General features: G+C 38.1%; 4 protein-coding genes across 8 annotated transcripts; 2 read left to right on the top strand and 2 right to left on the bottom strand.

Annotated features, from left to right (window-relative positions):
* Positions 1-150: 150 nt before the first annotated feature.
* On the top strand, positions 151-7,114 carry LOC124217728 (uncharacterized). The gene is made up of 4 exons (XM_046623727.2): positions 151-1,076; positions 1,180-1,470; positions 1,918-6,884; positions 6,967-7,114. The coding sequence occupies exons 1-3, from the start codon at positions 151-153 to the stop codon at positions 6,797-6,799; spliced, it is 6,099 nt and encodes a 2,032-aa protein (XP_046479683.2). The 3' UTR covers positions 6,800-6,884; positions 6,967-7,114.
* On the bottom strand, positions 7,087-8,578 carry Chchd3 (Coiled-coil-helix-coiled-coil-helix domain containing 3). Of its 2 annotated transcripts, none has more exons than XM_046622317.2 (3): positions 8,361-8,578; positions 7,744-8,147; positions 7,087-7,384 (listed from the first exon to the last, which is right to left on the bottom strand). In XM_046622317.2, the coding sequence occupies exons 2-3, from the start codon at positions 8,138-8,140 to the stop codon at positions 7,209-7,211; spliced, it is 573 nt and encodes a 190-aa protein (XP_046478273.1). In that variant the 5' UTR covers positions 8,141-8,147; positions 8,361-8,578; the 3' UTR covers positions 7,087-7,208. The 2 variants fall into 2 exon arrangements, with proteins under 2 accessions (XP_046478273.1, XP_046478280.1); XM_046622324.2 differs by having other exon boundaries at positions 7,744-8,142.
* Positions 8,579-8,829: 251 nt separating this feature from the next.
* Positions 8,830-11,731, bottom strand: FucTB (alpha-(1,3)-fucosyltransferase 10). Of its 3 annotated transcripts, none has more exons than XM_069133780.1 (8): positions 11,558-11,731; positions 11,069-11,262; positions 10,898-10,943; positions 10,684-10,811; positions 10,363-10,582; positions 10,096-10,285; positions 9,661-9,838; positions 8,830-9,563 (listed from the first exon to the last, which is right to left on the bottom strand). In XM_069133780.1, exons 2-8 carry the CDS (start codon positions 11,135-11,137, stop codon positions 9,069-9,071), a joined length of 1,326 nt encoding a protein of 441 aa, XP_068989881.1. In that variant the 5' UTR covers positions 11,138-11,262; positions 11,558-11,731; the 3' UTR covers positions 8,830-9,068. The 3 variants fall into 3 exon arrangements, with proteins under 3 accessions (XP_068989881.1, XP_046478346.1, XP_068989872.1); XM_046622390.2 differs by having other exon boundaries at positions 11,479-11,608; XM_069133771.1 differs by lacking the exon at positions 11,558-11,731 and adding an exon at positions 11,388-11,468.
* Tango10 (transport and golgi organization 10) lies at positions 11,490-14,527 on the top strand. Of its 2 annotated transcripts, XM_046621975.1 has the most exons (4): positions 11,490-11,625; positions 12,162-12,270; positions 12,385-12,525; positions 12,635-14,527. In XM_046621975.1, exons 2-4 carry the CDS (start codon positions 12,175-12,177, stop codon positions 13,892-13,894), a joined length of 1,497 nt encoding a protein of 498 aa, XP_046477931.1. In that variant the 5' UTR covers positions 11,490-11,625; positions 12,162-12,174; the 3' UTR covers positions 13,895-14,527. The 2 variants fall into 2 exon arrangements, with proteins under 2 accessions (XP_046477931.1, XP_046477922.1); XM_046621966.2 differs by lacking the exon at positions 11,490-11,625 and having other exon boundaries at positions 12,006-12,270.
* The last annotated feature ends 96 nt before the right edge of the window (positions 14,528-14,623 follow it).

Below are 14,623 nucleotides of genomic sequence, written 5' to 3'. Positions count from 1 at the left end.
TGTTGGAAAAAAAACAAAAAACTAAACTTGTTGACAAAATATCTAGTAGGCTAGATAAATATGACTTGTAAAGCTACATCGTGAAGAGACTATTAAACTTTATGGTACTGTGATAGTTACAAATTGAAATTATGGAAAACTTTTACTAACATGCAAGTGGAAGGTGTAGATAACAAGCCCAATAAACTAAGTTTGGATATAAGTGACAGTAATGCTACAAAACTACGTGAAAACACAAGTCAGAACTCAGAGTCAAAATTTGAGCAACAATATTCTGGCATTAATTGGGAAAACGCAATATTCTTACCATTTGATGCATTCTTTGCCAAACTGATAATACTGTCTGTCATTCTTTTGATTTTCACTGTAATCTACAAAATTGCATACAGTGTAAATACCACCCTGTATATACCAGAATACTACATCATACCAAGCTGCGACGTGATTTACATGACTGATACCATCCTAAGAGTAGTCCACAGCATGTTTACTAGGATACGAGAGATGCGTCAGTACTTGCCTACGAATTGGCTCTTACTTGTTATTGATATAACTTCGTTGATACCATTGAACTTGATTTACGATGTGTGGAATACCAGTAAAGACCGCACTAAGCAGACAGCTTACAGCGCACTTTTGTCAAACAAATTACTTAGAATCTACCGCTTGCCACTACATTTTCTCCAATATCGATCTGCGATTGGTGCTAGAAATTTGTGGAAACTCGCAATGGTCTACTTGACAATGTATCTCGTCTTAGGGCATATTTTAGCAGCGTTATTACATGCCATGGCATGCTGGAATTGCGAAGAGATGAACTGGACCTACAGCTTCCCAATTGATGTTCTCGACGCTTCCAAAAAGATTAATCAGTTTTTAGCAGCAATTACAGTTATGATGTCTGTTAGTTGGAACAATGCTCGGGGAAACATTTCAGCCACTGTACCTAGAGAGTGGTGTTTTTTCAGTTTTGCTATGGTCTCTGGGTTTTTAATGAAATCCATGTTCTACGCTTTCCTAGTCAGCATTTTTAGGAGAAACATGTGGAGACACCTTACATTCATGTTGGAAATAAAGTAAGTAGTACCGAAGGTACTTTATTGTTCTATGCCCGCATTTCTAAACTTTGCAATCGAACAATTGAGTTTAATCAATTATGACTTGAAATTATGATGTTAGGTCCGAGGCAGACTTTGTTAAATCTTGGGGTGTATCGGGATATCTGAGAAATCAGCTGAATCTGTACCACTTGACACTGCTAAAAAATAGAGCTGGAATTAGAGAAATGCCAGAATTCTTCCATGCGCTACCTGGCCCTTTGCGTCGTTCGGTTCAACTTGATCTTCACTGGGAAATGCTACGACATTCACAGCTTTTTCGCAGCCAAGATATAGCTTTTAAACGTGCCCTTAGCTGTACAATGAGACATCAATATTTTCTTCCGGGTGAATATGTGTTTCGGGTAAACAGGTTAGTAGTGGGTTCATAAAAATAGTTTCACCATGAAATAAGTGGCATTGCCAAACATTGGAACAGAAAGTTAAGGCTCGAGATCGCCGCTACCTTCAATGCCTCGACTTCAGAATGAATCGCTGTGTACGTGAATTTGATTCAGAGTCATATTTTTTTATTTATTTTTTTCACAAAAACAGATTTCTAAACTGCTTAGTGTAATAAACGTCGAAAACGTATAGGATGTTATGTCAGCTTGTAACTGAACTGAGGAATACAAATACAAAATGTTTGCTTACGGTCATTACATAAATAGAACCAATCATGAATCAAATAATAGTAGCTCATATAGCGACACAAAGCAAAGGATATCAGCCTTGATGGTCGAGATCTGTACAGAACTTGCGATTGATAATCTGAGTGGTAAAATTGTTACCCTGCCTCAACAATTTATTCTGTTCACAGATACTCAGCAAAAATGATCTACATAGCTTCCGGCGTTTTGCAAGTATTGACTGAAGATGATGCGGAAACTCCGATATTGTCATTATCAAGTGGGAGTATATTAGGTGAAGGAAAACTACTCATACCCTCGACGTGTCGAGCAGATATTCGTACTGCAACTCATTCTGAAGTGCACATATTGGATGCGACGAGTCTTTACAGGCTATTGAATTTGTATCCCAAAGTAGCAGCTCATCTTCACCATAAACGAACCGCACGCACTGTGATTGCTGAAAACCTAAATAGACTGAAACACGGGCAGGTACGACGTTATAAAAATATATCAGAACATAATGGAATAAGTTGGATGAAAACGCAATGGCACGTAATTGAAGAGGCATCGAAATATGGTAACAATCACTTATCAATAGATTTAATACCAATCGATGGAACAAGGACTTCGCGATACCTTGAATTATTAGCTCTGAGTGAAAGAGTAGAATTAATGTCAAATGCCGTATGCTTGAGAATGAACTGCCCGTGTATTCTTGAACCAGAATCAAATTTTCTCAACTGGTGGGAAAAATTTAATGCCTTTGTGTCCGTTGTCATTATTTTGTTGTATCCATACTATATAACATTCACTCTAACTTTCCCCAATTGGCTCCTATTATTGGATACTATGTTTGTCATAACCAAAAGTATTGATATATTTATACAAGCTTCCACTGCGGTGAAGCTGGAGAATCGACTCCGAATAGTCGACATTGGACATTTACTGAGACTACGACTACAGACACTGTCTTTCATCATCGACATTATTGTTACATTACCGATAGAATTGTTTATGATGACATTCGGAACACATTCTGCCGCTGAAGACGTACCTTATTACTCGTATTCGGCTTACAGAATCAACAGACTCTTGACGATTTATAGATTATATAAGTACATACTGAAACTGGAAGAACATTCAGAAACCAACATAGAATTGTTGAAATCGTGTAGGTCAGTTTTTACGTACGCGATTGCTGCATATTGGCTGGCGACTGCAACGTACTGCGGCAGTTGTCGCTTAAGAGGATGTGGTGTAGATTCGTGGATTGGTTATTACACCAAACACGAAGAAGAAACTTATGGTAAAAAAGAATTGTTCTACAATCCTTTAATAACTACTATGTACTATATATTCAATACTCTAACAAGTTTGGGTGTATCTAAATTGATGCCTAGAAACAATTGGGAGATTTTAGAATTGGATGGAGTAATAATATTAAGTTTAATTATGTACGTTTACTTTTGCGCTGAATTGGGAGCGACACACATAATTTATTACGAGAGTAAAAATTCTGCTACAGAGCACCTCAAGTTGGTCACTCGATTTTTAAAACTTCATGGAAACTCATCGGACATTTCAACGCGCGTTCGAGATCACCTCGGCACGCAGTGGGAATATAAGAAATCGAATAGGAATGACAACAAAAGATTGTTAACCAACGTATGTCAAGATCTGTATGATAAAATAATTATTCACAACATCATGAAAACTTTGAGAGCTGTGCCCATATTTTATCAAGGAGACGAAAGTTTTTTGGAAATATTAGCTAAAAAGGCAAAGGTATTTCTCCTTACGAAAGATACAATGATCGCCCAAGCTGGGTTAAAAACCACAGCTATGTATGTGATACGAAATGGATACTGCCAAGTCGTTTCTGCGTTACCAAGCGATGTGGATAGGGACAGAAGCGAAATCGTTGGCCCTGGATCAATGGTACTGGTCGTTGAATTTCTGCATGATACTAATAATCTGGCTGATATACATACCATAACAACGTGTGAGATCATATCAATACAGCGAACTGATTTCTGGAATACCCTCAACATGTTTCCTGAGTTCAAAGCCCAATTTGAGAATGCCATCGACTACAATTATTTCACTGGTAAGACTATAGAAAACTTGAGCGCAAGAAGAGGGAGCAACAAAATAACCAGGTACCCAAATTGGACAAATTTAGACGAAAAAGCAATCATCTCGGATTATATGGCACCGTTCAAAAGGATAGGAATGTTTTCTTTTATTCGTCATTTAATGTTACGACGTGGCATAAATCCGCACGGAAAAAACTTCCGGCATTGGGAAGAATTTCGCGAAGTCGTATGCTTTCTAAGCGCATTATTTTATCCAAAGTTCTTCACATCACTAGTACCATATCCTCATGCACGTTTAGCCGGTTACATGTTTGACGTTGTAGGGTTTGTAGATATTTATCTTCGCTTGCACGTTTCTTACTACAACGTAAACGGCATTATCGTCACTCATCCTCTCTGGACCACATTGCACTACATGACCACTAGCTTCATTACAGATATTATAATGAGTACACCGCTGGAATTATTTGGATTACAAAATACATTCGGTAGTCAAAATACCCATTTGACAAAGGCCTGGTTTTACTTAATCACACGACCGCTTTTACTTTTTCGAATCTTTGGTAGATTTGCCACAGTAAAGGATGATATCAAGCATAGTCACACATGTGTGGCTTACTTTCGGTTTTTACTGACAGCTGGAGTTATGTTGAATGCTTTGTCGTGTGCCAATATGCTGTACAACTGTGAATTTCTACATGATAACGGTGTGTATCGTAACATTGAATGTACTTCGTACTCCTGGTTTTCAATGTCCCAATTTAAACAATATAACGATCCTTTATCAGTCTACTTGATATCTGTGTATTTTCACTCTACTTTTATGTTTCGTTGTGGTAATGGGGTAATATTAGTGGTAACAACTCTAGAAATGATCGTCATCATGCTAGTTTGCATGACATTGATACCTGCATGGTGGTTGATGATTGCCCAGATTACCTCCAACAAAGTTGGAGGTGATCTTAGTCTCGCGGATTACCGTCAAGAGATGCAAGCGATGCTCAGATATTTGAGAAACGAGGACGTTTCTTCAGTATTAATACTGCTATCTATCGAGGAGGTAGAACACCGTTGGAAGTGCTCCAAAGGATTGAACTGGAAGAAGCTCTTTAAAACTTTACCCTCCCAGCTTCATGAAGAGGTGGCAGTCGAACTGCATGGCCCAGCGTTGGCCAAAGTTAATCTACTCAAAGATCAGGATTTTAGCGCAACAAGATTACTGGCCTGTCGAGTCGAAAACACATGCTACCGCAAAGATACGCCAATTATTCAACGCAATGAGGTCCAAGGTAACATTTACATTATCAAGAGCGGACTCGTCGATATTTTGGCAGCTGATGACACTATAATCTGCTCACTTGGTCCTGGCGGTATTTTTGGTTCGTTCATGAGAAAAAAGCCTGTGAGACACACAATGCAAATGATGGCATCTGGCCATACTTCCCTATTTGTTATATCGGCTGAAGAATTTTATAACGTACTGGATCACTTTCCCGTTATACAGGAAAGACTATCTCGTGCCACGGCAATGGATGCAGAGTTTGTGGATATAGTTGCAGCAGCGTCAAACTTGGAGAATATGGAGAAGAAAGTAAGATCCCACAATAAAACCTGTCATGGGCTGATTTGTATTTCAACAAAGTCGAGATGGCACAAACATCTGCACTGGATTATATGTGTCCCTGTATCAATGATTAGCGTGTATCTAGTGACATCTCAAATCGCTTTGCAAGTTTTAACCATGCCTGTTAATTCCCTGATTTACACCTGTGACTTTTGTTTCTTTATCAAGATATTCGTTGGCTTTCACACAAATTTTGCTGACGAAAATTTAAATGCTTCCATCAATAATTACAAGCAGATGGTAAAAAAATACTTTGTCAAATGGAACTTATTTTGGCTAGACCTGCTGTGCTGTATTCCATTCGAAGTATTAGCGTATTCCGTGGACGAATCCCGAGTGAAGGCTAGACTTCTTACAGTTCTGAAGTTAAATCGACTCCTCAGATTATATCACATATATCATTTTCAAACCGAGCACCAACGGCAGTTGTACATAAATCCAGTGAAACGTAGCATGTTTCTTTGCGCAACAAATATCTTGTTTGTTCACATGGGTGTTTGTCTGTGGATATTGATTGCATGTCACGAATCAGGATGTAAACATAACATCCCACCAAATCACGAGGAGCGCCTCGTCACCTCGAGGTTCCAGGCTATGCTTCTAGCTTATCAGTATAATTTCGATCTACTGACCTCAGTTGGATCTCATGACGTTCAGCCGACCACAATACCAGAAGTACTGGTAACGATATTTTTGATACTAGTTTATCAAGTAATGGCATTGAATTTACTGACAACTTTGGCTACATTCATTCACTTTGCTCAATATACATTCACGAATTTTGAAATCCAAGTTCAAAGGCTCTATTCATTTATGGAAAGTAAATCTCTCTCTCCTATCTTACTGCAACGAATATGGGAATACTGTTTGCAGCAGTGGCTGAGACAACAAGGGGCATGGATGCCCAGCATGATCTTGAGCATGCCCAATTTCTTACAAAATCAAATTATGTTTGACATATACGGCTACTTACTAACCGAATCCGAAATATTTCATGGATTGCACGAAGATTTCCTGTATCAGCTCACAGCTAGGATGAAGCGCTGTGTTTATTTTCCGAAAAATTACATTGTTCAAGCTGGCGATGTCGACCATACAATGTATTTTATACACTCTGGAAAAGTTCAAGTTTTCGACAAGGCTAAGCCCAGTATGAGAGGGCTCGGAAGTATTCTTGGAGTCAAACAAGGTGTAACTACAGCTCTTCCTCATTTCAACGACGTCATTGCACTGACAGTAACTGACATCATGAGCTTGCATAAAGATGCATGGAAAGATTTACTTGCGGAATTTCCTTCTGCTAGAATAATTCTTTATGATAGAATTGCGCAGATGACAGAATTTTACTAAATTATTACAGCGTGTGTAAAATTTTTTAAAATTCACATTCTGTGTATTAAGAATTGCGCATTGTTTTGAAGATGGTTCATTTCTTGTAAGTTTCAGAGCAATCATGTATATTTACAATATGCTAGGTTTATGCAGAATTTAAAGAGTAAGTTTTGATAATTTTCTAGGTCTAATTATGGGCAATCCATAGCGGTGCTTTTCAATCAAAAATCCAACCCAAATACGCTGTCCACTTAATTGAGATCATATCACGCTAAATTTTGCAATGTTAAGAAAATTGGCCTAGGTTTGCAATGTGAACAATAAATATTTTATTCATACCAACTGCTGTACAATCTGTTGAAAACTAAACATTCAAACTCCAACAAAGGAAAGTAAAATTAATAAACTGCTAAGTTCATGACATATCTCAGCATCGAGCAGCGATGATTTTTGCACGACGTTGATCCACGCAGCTGGAAAATTTTTCGACCAAAGTGGAGCACTTCAATATTTCCTTGGGATTTTCTTGATAGCATTTTAGTACTTCGGTGCTATTCTCAGTGCAGGGAGGTCTCGGCAATTTGGTTGACGGAGCCTTTTTACCTACAAGTCACGTAATCAGGTGAGTAAAATGAAAACGATTGAAACTTCTACAGCAACTTTGGCCGGAGAATAGTTTTGAGAAGTATAATAATAACAGATTCAAAGCACAATTTAATTGTGGAGAATTTTCCAGATGCGTTTCTTCAGCAAGTGATGGGAGCACAAAAAATGAGATCTGTGATCAATGTTGGCTTGTGAATAGCCTTAGATGTTAGTAATCACGTCTTGCAATTCTACCAAGGTTGTTGCAGTGATTTTATACATTTGATTTAAAATTTCAATTAAGAGTGAAGAATGACATCTTTAGGAAAATAACACCTTTTCCAACTCAGCAGTGTGCAAATCTGCTGTTCAATTACCATCTGTAAACTCGTCGACTGCTTTCTTGTACTCAGTTTCCATGATAGTATCAATTTTTTCATGATTTTTTTCCAAGTTTTGAAGACGTCGCTGCCAGTACTGATCCTGGCTCTTGAGTTCTTCCTCTTTCTGCTGTTGGATTTCAAGAGCTGATATAGTATATTCTGGATAATGATAAACTGCCACTCCATTCGACGGAGCTCCCTGACCAGGGAGGATTGGAACCCCACTGGGCAGTGACATCAGATTGGATGGCTGAGCATCCCTTACGTCCTTGGATCCAATTTCATCCTCGGCACCCTGAAGTCGTTGGACAACTGCGTTTGACACTTGAATCACTCCGACTACCTCATCGTTTGAAATGGTTAGCTTTCTGGCACTTTGACCTGATCCCATGACTAGACTACCACAGGAAAATATCCTGCTTAAAACTTGATAAATATAACTTTTAACCTCTATAAATTAGGATTTTGTTTTTCTAACGTAGGTTACTGGAGACCCTGGGGACGGTATTAGAAGAGATTTTTTTCGATGTGGTTCACCGTATTTTCCCTAAACTAACGATAGGATTTCCCCAGTATCTATTATAAGTTTATACTCAGTACTATCCAATCACCGTCTTTCAACGCGGGCAACAATTTATGTGGATGAAGTTATATAAATTCAGAATTTATCTGTCGTCGTCGGAACTCTTGTTCAAGTACTACTTTCTAGGTCCAAGTTTTAATTAATGCAAATTGCCAAGTTCACTGCATACACCGACTAGCCACTAAAAAACGGTATTCTGATTGCGAGTTACGAGATGGTTACGACAGACGAGACCTCGCGTGCACTTCGTGTGACTTCTTCTTTCAATGCGCTGTGCCACGAACCTGATTTGATGCAACACCCTCTACCGACGTACAAGCTCAGTTGCGTGCGATGCGGGGAATCAGGATAGCTTACAATTAGGTAGAGGGACGCATCAAGATCTGTCGTGTGCAGTGGATGAAATCGAGGATTCAGTGTATTACTCATCCAATTCATGTGCCCTGTCTAATTTTAATGTACATTGTCATTTACTAAATTGTTTTTTCCAATTTGCGGTGAGGTTCACTCGATCGATTTCGCCACTGATTGTGAAAACTTTCATATTGAATCGCTCAATTCAATCTTTTCCACATCTACTAGACTTTTAACTGAATAGAAGTGGTACCCTGGCAACATCTGTGTAATTTTGATGAGCTCTGTAGAAAAGTGCCGAAGCAAAGTAAATACGGTTATTCTGTTTTTTTTACATAGAATTCAAAGTAAATATACCGTAATTAAGAACAATATTTTTATTTCAGCAATCTCTTTCTGGATCAAATGTTGACAATTGTTCATCAAAACTCTGTCGATCAATGCTTATATTACGCAAGACTAGTTGAGCCAATAATTTTGCTTTGCATCTACCAATAATGAATTCATCCACCCAAAAATTGCTTTTATCTACTGTATTGGTCAGCGGATTCACAGGTAGCGGGCAATTGTAGTGAACCTTATTGACAATATAAGAATTCCGTTTCTCTAATTTATCGAATGATCTTTGACAGACTAGACATTCAAATGACCGGACGTAATTTCCAAATTCATTCGGTACATCTTTTTCCCGATTGCTTAGAGCATTCCGAAGACGAGGATTTGTTATTCGTTCATTTAAATTTCTAGATATCTTGTGCGAGATATACTCGCTATAGCGTGACTCATCTGTTGTCAGGAGGAGCAAGAAATTTGCAAGTTCCTTGGGCCCTGCAAAGTCTCTCACGGATATAGCTGAATTTTTATTTGGTAGCCAATCCTGCAAATGAAGTTTAGAAATAAAGTACGTAAATACGTTGAAGAATATGTTTACATGTTAGACAGAAAACTGTTCTAAGATTTGAACATTTTACTACCTTGAAAGATTGCGAGCCGTAGTATACCGGTATTGATCCAACCATCAGCGGTCTCCATAATTTTTCAGTGATGTAATCATCACAAACTGCATTTTCAAAGGCTAGCGTAAATTTGTACTGAGCTGTCAAGGAAAGAAATTCACTGTCTCTTAAGGAGCTCACATGGTCTAGTCTCAACCTGAACAAACGAAGAACATTGTCACGTAAGGCAGATGTCCCAACTACCGATTGGTAGTCTGAATGTACTCTTTGAATTGTTTATGGTGGAAATTAGAAAAGTATCATCAAAGTATCAAGATTCTATTTTTCAGACAACTTGCTGCTGGCTTGTATGATATGAAAGTCCACAACTATAATCAACGAGTATTAATCTTGGAGGATAAAGAGCTTGGTGAACGGTGCTTACCTCATCAATGAGTAGGATCTTAAACTTACCTTTCTGGGAGTTTTTTATTATTTAAACATGCTCCATAAGAATCAATGGAAATATACTCCATGAGTTCCTTAACGTATGAATCTCTCATGCTTGCTGTATTACAATCTGATTGAATGTACAGCAATGGTGCGAGTCCTTTCTCCCTTATTAATCTACTTTTTTCCTCTAATGGTACAAAATATTTTGTCCCTATAAAATTTTTAATTAATATTGACATTTGGTAATCTTCAAAACACAATCTTTTACACTTAATTCAAGAGTTGTACCTATCAAGTCTTCTTCACTGTCTAAATCAACCAAAGTCAATGGCACATCACTAAACCGACTAAAAGTTGCTGAGTGATTGAATAAAGCAAGAGCAGTTTCCGATGTTAGCATGGGAATATTTCTAGGTGATTCTTCGTGCAGTAGTCCCCAGTCAATACTACCTCTCCGTGGCAAAGGTAATTCGTCGAATTCAATATTACTACCATAAAATAAAATGCTCTGAAAATGAGCCAAATCAATTAATGATGAAAAATATTGAGCGATTTTTACAAGGTAAAATACGATCCATTTTTTTCAAAGGCTAGTATGGTTTGACTCACGCTGAGGAAATTGTGCGATACAAAGGTTCGATTCTGTGTGAAATAACACTTGACTTGACCACAGTGTTCCAATCGGCCCTGATTACCTGTGAAAGGTGTCCACCACAGTATCACTGGAACCTTGATATCTGAGATTAGAATTATGAACCATTTTAATGGATATGCTACGATAATATTAACAAAAATATGCTAATTTACTTATATAAATCATTACCTTCGAATGGTATTTCATAACCCTCGTAGATGCGCATAAGCCAAAACTGTGGCAGAAATGAAAATATTTTATACTTATTATTTATAAATATTGATCTTGAAAAGATTCTTAACATTTTACTAATGAAAATTCCTTGAGAACTATAATAAAATACATGCATAATTAGTTTACCTGAGAAATAATGAATATACTGCTTGCAGCGAGCGTTACCCAAAGACATTTTCTCAAATAGCATGCCATTTTTCACAAGAGTTACATCGGGTTGTAGTTGCTTGTGCCAACGCTTGTGCGTACGACAATGGTTGAGGATACCTCCAAGTATCTATCTGCTTCAGACAAAGGATGTCCGGCATGGGCAGAACAACCTATAGAATATTAGTATGAACAATAAATGTATGATAAATATAACGTGTGTACAGATAACGAAAAAGACTGCTGATTGGCTCGAAAAAAGTTTGAGCCAGTAGTACAGCACCACAGAAGTACCTACAACTAAAGATTTGTTTAAATTTAAAAAGTTTTAAAAATAGCCGGAAGTTAAACTGTTTTTCCTAAAATAGAAATATGCCCAACAAACTGACGACGGTATTTCTTATTTCGCTGTACTCGGTATCCCTGCTTAGAATCGAATAATTCACAGGACGACATTGGTATCGTTACCAGCATGTTTTAGACTGGTTCTGTTGACACCAGTTGAGTGACGCCGGCGCCCAGCGCTGGATTTTTTGGTAAGACGACGCTGATTAATTAACCGTGTTTGAAGTCTAACGGTCACCCTTGGATCGTACCAAGATCATACCAGTTACCGCTTCGATGCGGTCTTTCGATAATACAAGAATGAACAAACACGTAATTCCCGAATTCTGCAACAAATCTGTTCCTGAGCGCAGCTCTGCTAATCGTTGCAAGTGAGGTTATGTTGTCAACGCTGTTCTTGGGCTATGCTGCTCGAGTTCCTGACATTCGTGTGTTCAGGTTTATCACTGTTTATCATTGAACCTTGAATGAGATATTGTGTACCAAAGTGATTTCAACCAGTGATTCTGCATTGTGCTTCTTGTACAGTCATTTTCCGAAACACGTATGCCCGCCTATAATTGTCAACAGTTATGAAGGCTGTTTCGTCCTACTCGGGCATAGACTTTGATCGAAAAAAAATGCAGTAACAAAAGTTTTGAAGGACGTTGCCGATAGACCTACATCGTCCGCAAAGTATGTCCTTATTTTTCTCCATACCATTGATCAAGGATATAATTTCTGGTAGTGCGGTCAGACGGATGACGGGGGCTTCTGACATGGAGAACAAGGAAGGCAAAGCTTCTGGTTCAAGGCCGAGTCCTATCGGAGAGCCAGAAAATTCAGGTTCCATTGAGGTATGTATCACTTACCTAACAAGAAAGCATGTTACGTGCATATATGTAAAATGAAAGGATCCTTTTTTATTAGCGCCCAGCTTGTAATTATTTTCTGGCATTGTCTCATTTCAGGTTGATAATTCGAGTACGGTACTGTTGAAAATTGCAACACTGTATGCCGAACGACTGATGAATGATATTTGTTTGGTAGTCAATGGTGTCGAGTATCCAGCTCATCGTTTGATACTTTGTGCCTCCAGCGATGTGTTTCAGGTAAATGATTGCCCTGTTATATCTGCAAGTGTTTGGAACTTGGTCATCTTTATTTTTTTTTTTTTTTTTACAGCGAATCTAACTGCTCGCGCCATGTTAATTGTTTCAGGTAATGCTGATGAGCCCACAATGGACAGAATCGCAAGAGAGCAGAGTCACATTGCAAGAGACACCGCAGTGTGCTACAATATTCAGTGAATTTTTACGCTACTTTTATACGGGTCAAATACGAATTAATTATGGCACAGTTCTGCCCATACTGTCTCTTGCCGATAAGTATAATGTTAGGGATCTAATTTCACTCTGCATAAACTACATGCAAAGCCATATCCTTGCAGCTGCTACTCATGGCACACTTGTTTCTTGGCTACAGTACACTACAAACTGTGGGCATCACGCGGTTGCTCAATCCTGCCAGAATTTCATTAAATGGAACTTTGAATTGGTTTCAAAAACCGCTGATTTTGGAAATTTTGAACCAGATGTTCTTGTCTCTCTGCTTCACCAGAGTAGCTTGGTTATCAGAGACGAAATGACCCTGTACGAATGCTTAGAGTCTTGGCTGAATCACCAAGCCAATCGTTTGAAAACTGAGCTACTTCTGTCAGATCTAGAAATAACCGTGGAACAGATTGTTGTTGCAGTCATGTCCTGCGTCAGATTCCCAATGATGTCACCTAGACAGTTGGCAAAATTGTTGCTTTCACCACTGACAAAAAAGTACAAGGAATTCTTCGTTGAGAGGATGGCTATCGGAATGTCCTTCCATTCTGGTCAACAAGAGAGGGTAGATGAAGTGATTAGAACTGAAGAAGACGGCGGATTACTTTTTGAGCCTAGGCTTTACACGATAGATACGTGCAGTTCGTTGCTCACAATAGAAAACTTTCGTAGCTTACCTTCCTACCATACAAGAACATTGGTATTTTCCAGTCATTCTTATTTAGCTGAATGTGCCGGAGATCGAACCTGTGAATGGGTTGTAGACATTTACCCAAAAGGTGTGTGGTTCAAAAAGTTTTGCCTAATAGTTTGGCAGGGTAATGTTGAAGTGCCGGAATATGTGATGAGGTCAGTAAGACTGTCCCTGACGTGCAGAGAGCCACCACCAAACGGTGAATCTGACATGCGAGTAAAAATAGGGGTTTTGTTCTATGGTCTACAAGACAGTGTGGAACACATAGCCAGAGTGACTGAGGTTATTCATCGATTTAGTAAGGACGACAGAGTTCTTAATTTAGATCATCTGTTGCCGTTTGAAGAACTTAATCCCCAACAAGCAACGGCTGGGAATGTTATTTCCCCATTTCTTGTTGGTCCCAATAAGGATATGCTCAAACTACACATTGTCATATCTCCTGCTAATTGATTCCAGAGAAAATCGAATGAAGTAATCTCGATCGACTGACAATTTTATGTTGTTTCAATTATATTTATTGCGAGTACGTATTATCTTCAGGTTTGCAGTAATTTCTGGCTAATACGAATGATACAGGAGTCACGCGATTCTCTCGGAGTGATGTTTTATTCGTTACATAAAATAACTATTCATGAAAATGATTTGAAAAGATTGGTAAAAGAACTTTTTAAACATAATTGTTATGCCAATAGCCAATAGTGCATGTATATATCTATGTACAAACGAATATTTTGTACTGGGAAGATAATTATTTCCCATAGTCTTTTCCAAGAATAAAATTTAGCAAATCACTCCACAGATATGCAAACATTTATCATGTTTGGCTTCTTCTGTCAGAATTCTTTTCAACCGTAATCGCATACTACTTGAAATTATGGAACGTATCTTTGAAAATACCACTGAATTTTCGTAAAGAAACGATGTGGTGTTTAGTACAATCCGTAGCCTTGCTATACTCATATGTGACACAAACTCTGAATTAAAACTGTAATATACAGTTACGTATATTGTAATAGTCTCGTGATTATTTACCTTGTTAATATTATATTTCACGAATAAAATATTGTTTGGTCGTAAAATAAATACCCCATTATTAAAAATCTAATTGTTTGATCTATAGTACAAATTTAAAACCTGCTATTCATTGCATATGTAGTGTAAAATCAGTATTACAGTTCT

This window comes from Neodiprion pinetum, chromosome 1 (assembly GCF_021155775.2).
Source record: "Neodiprion pinetum isolate iyNeoPine1 chromosome 1, iyNeoPine1.2, whole genome shotgun sequence".
NCBI classification, from domain to species: Eukaryota; Metazoa; Arthropoda; class Insecta; order Hymenoptera; family Diprionidae; genus Neodiprion; species Neodiprion pinetum.
The sequence above is the reverse complement of the archived record's forward strand: the minus strand, read 5'-3'. Positions and strand labels throughout refer to the sequence as shown.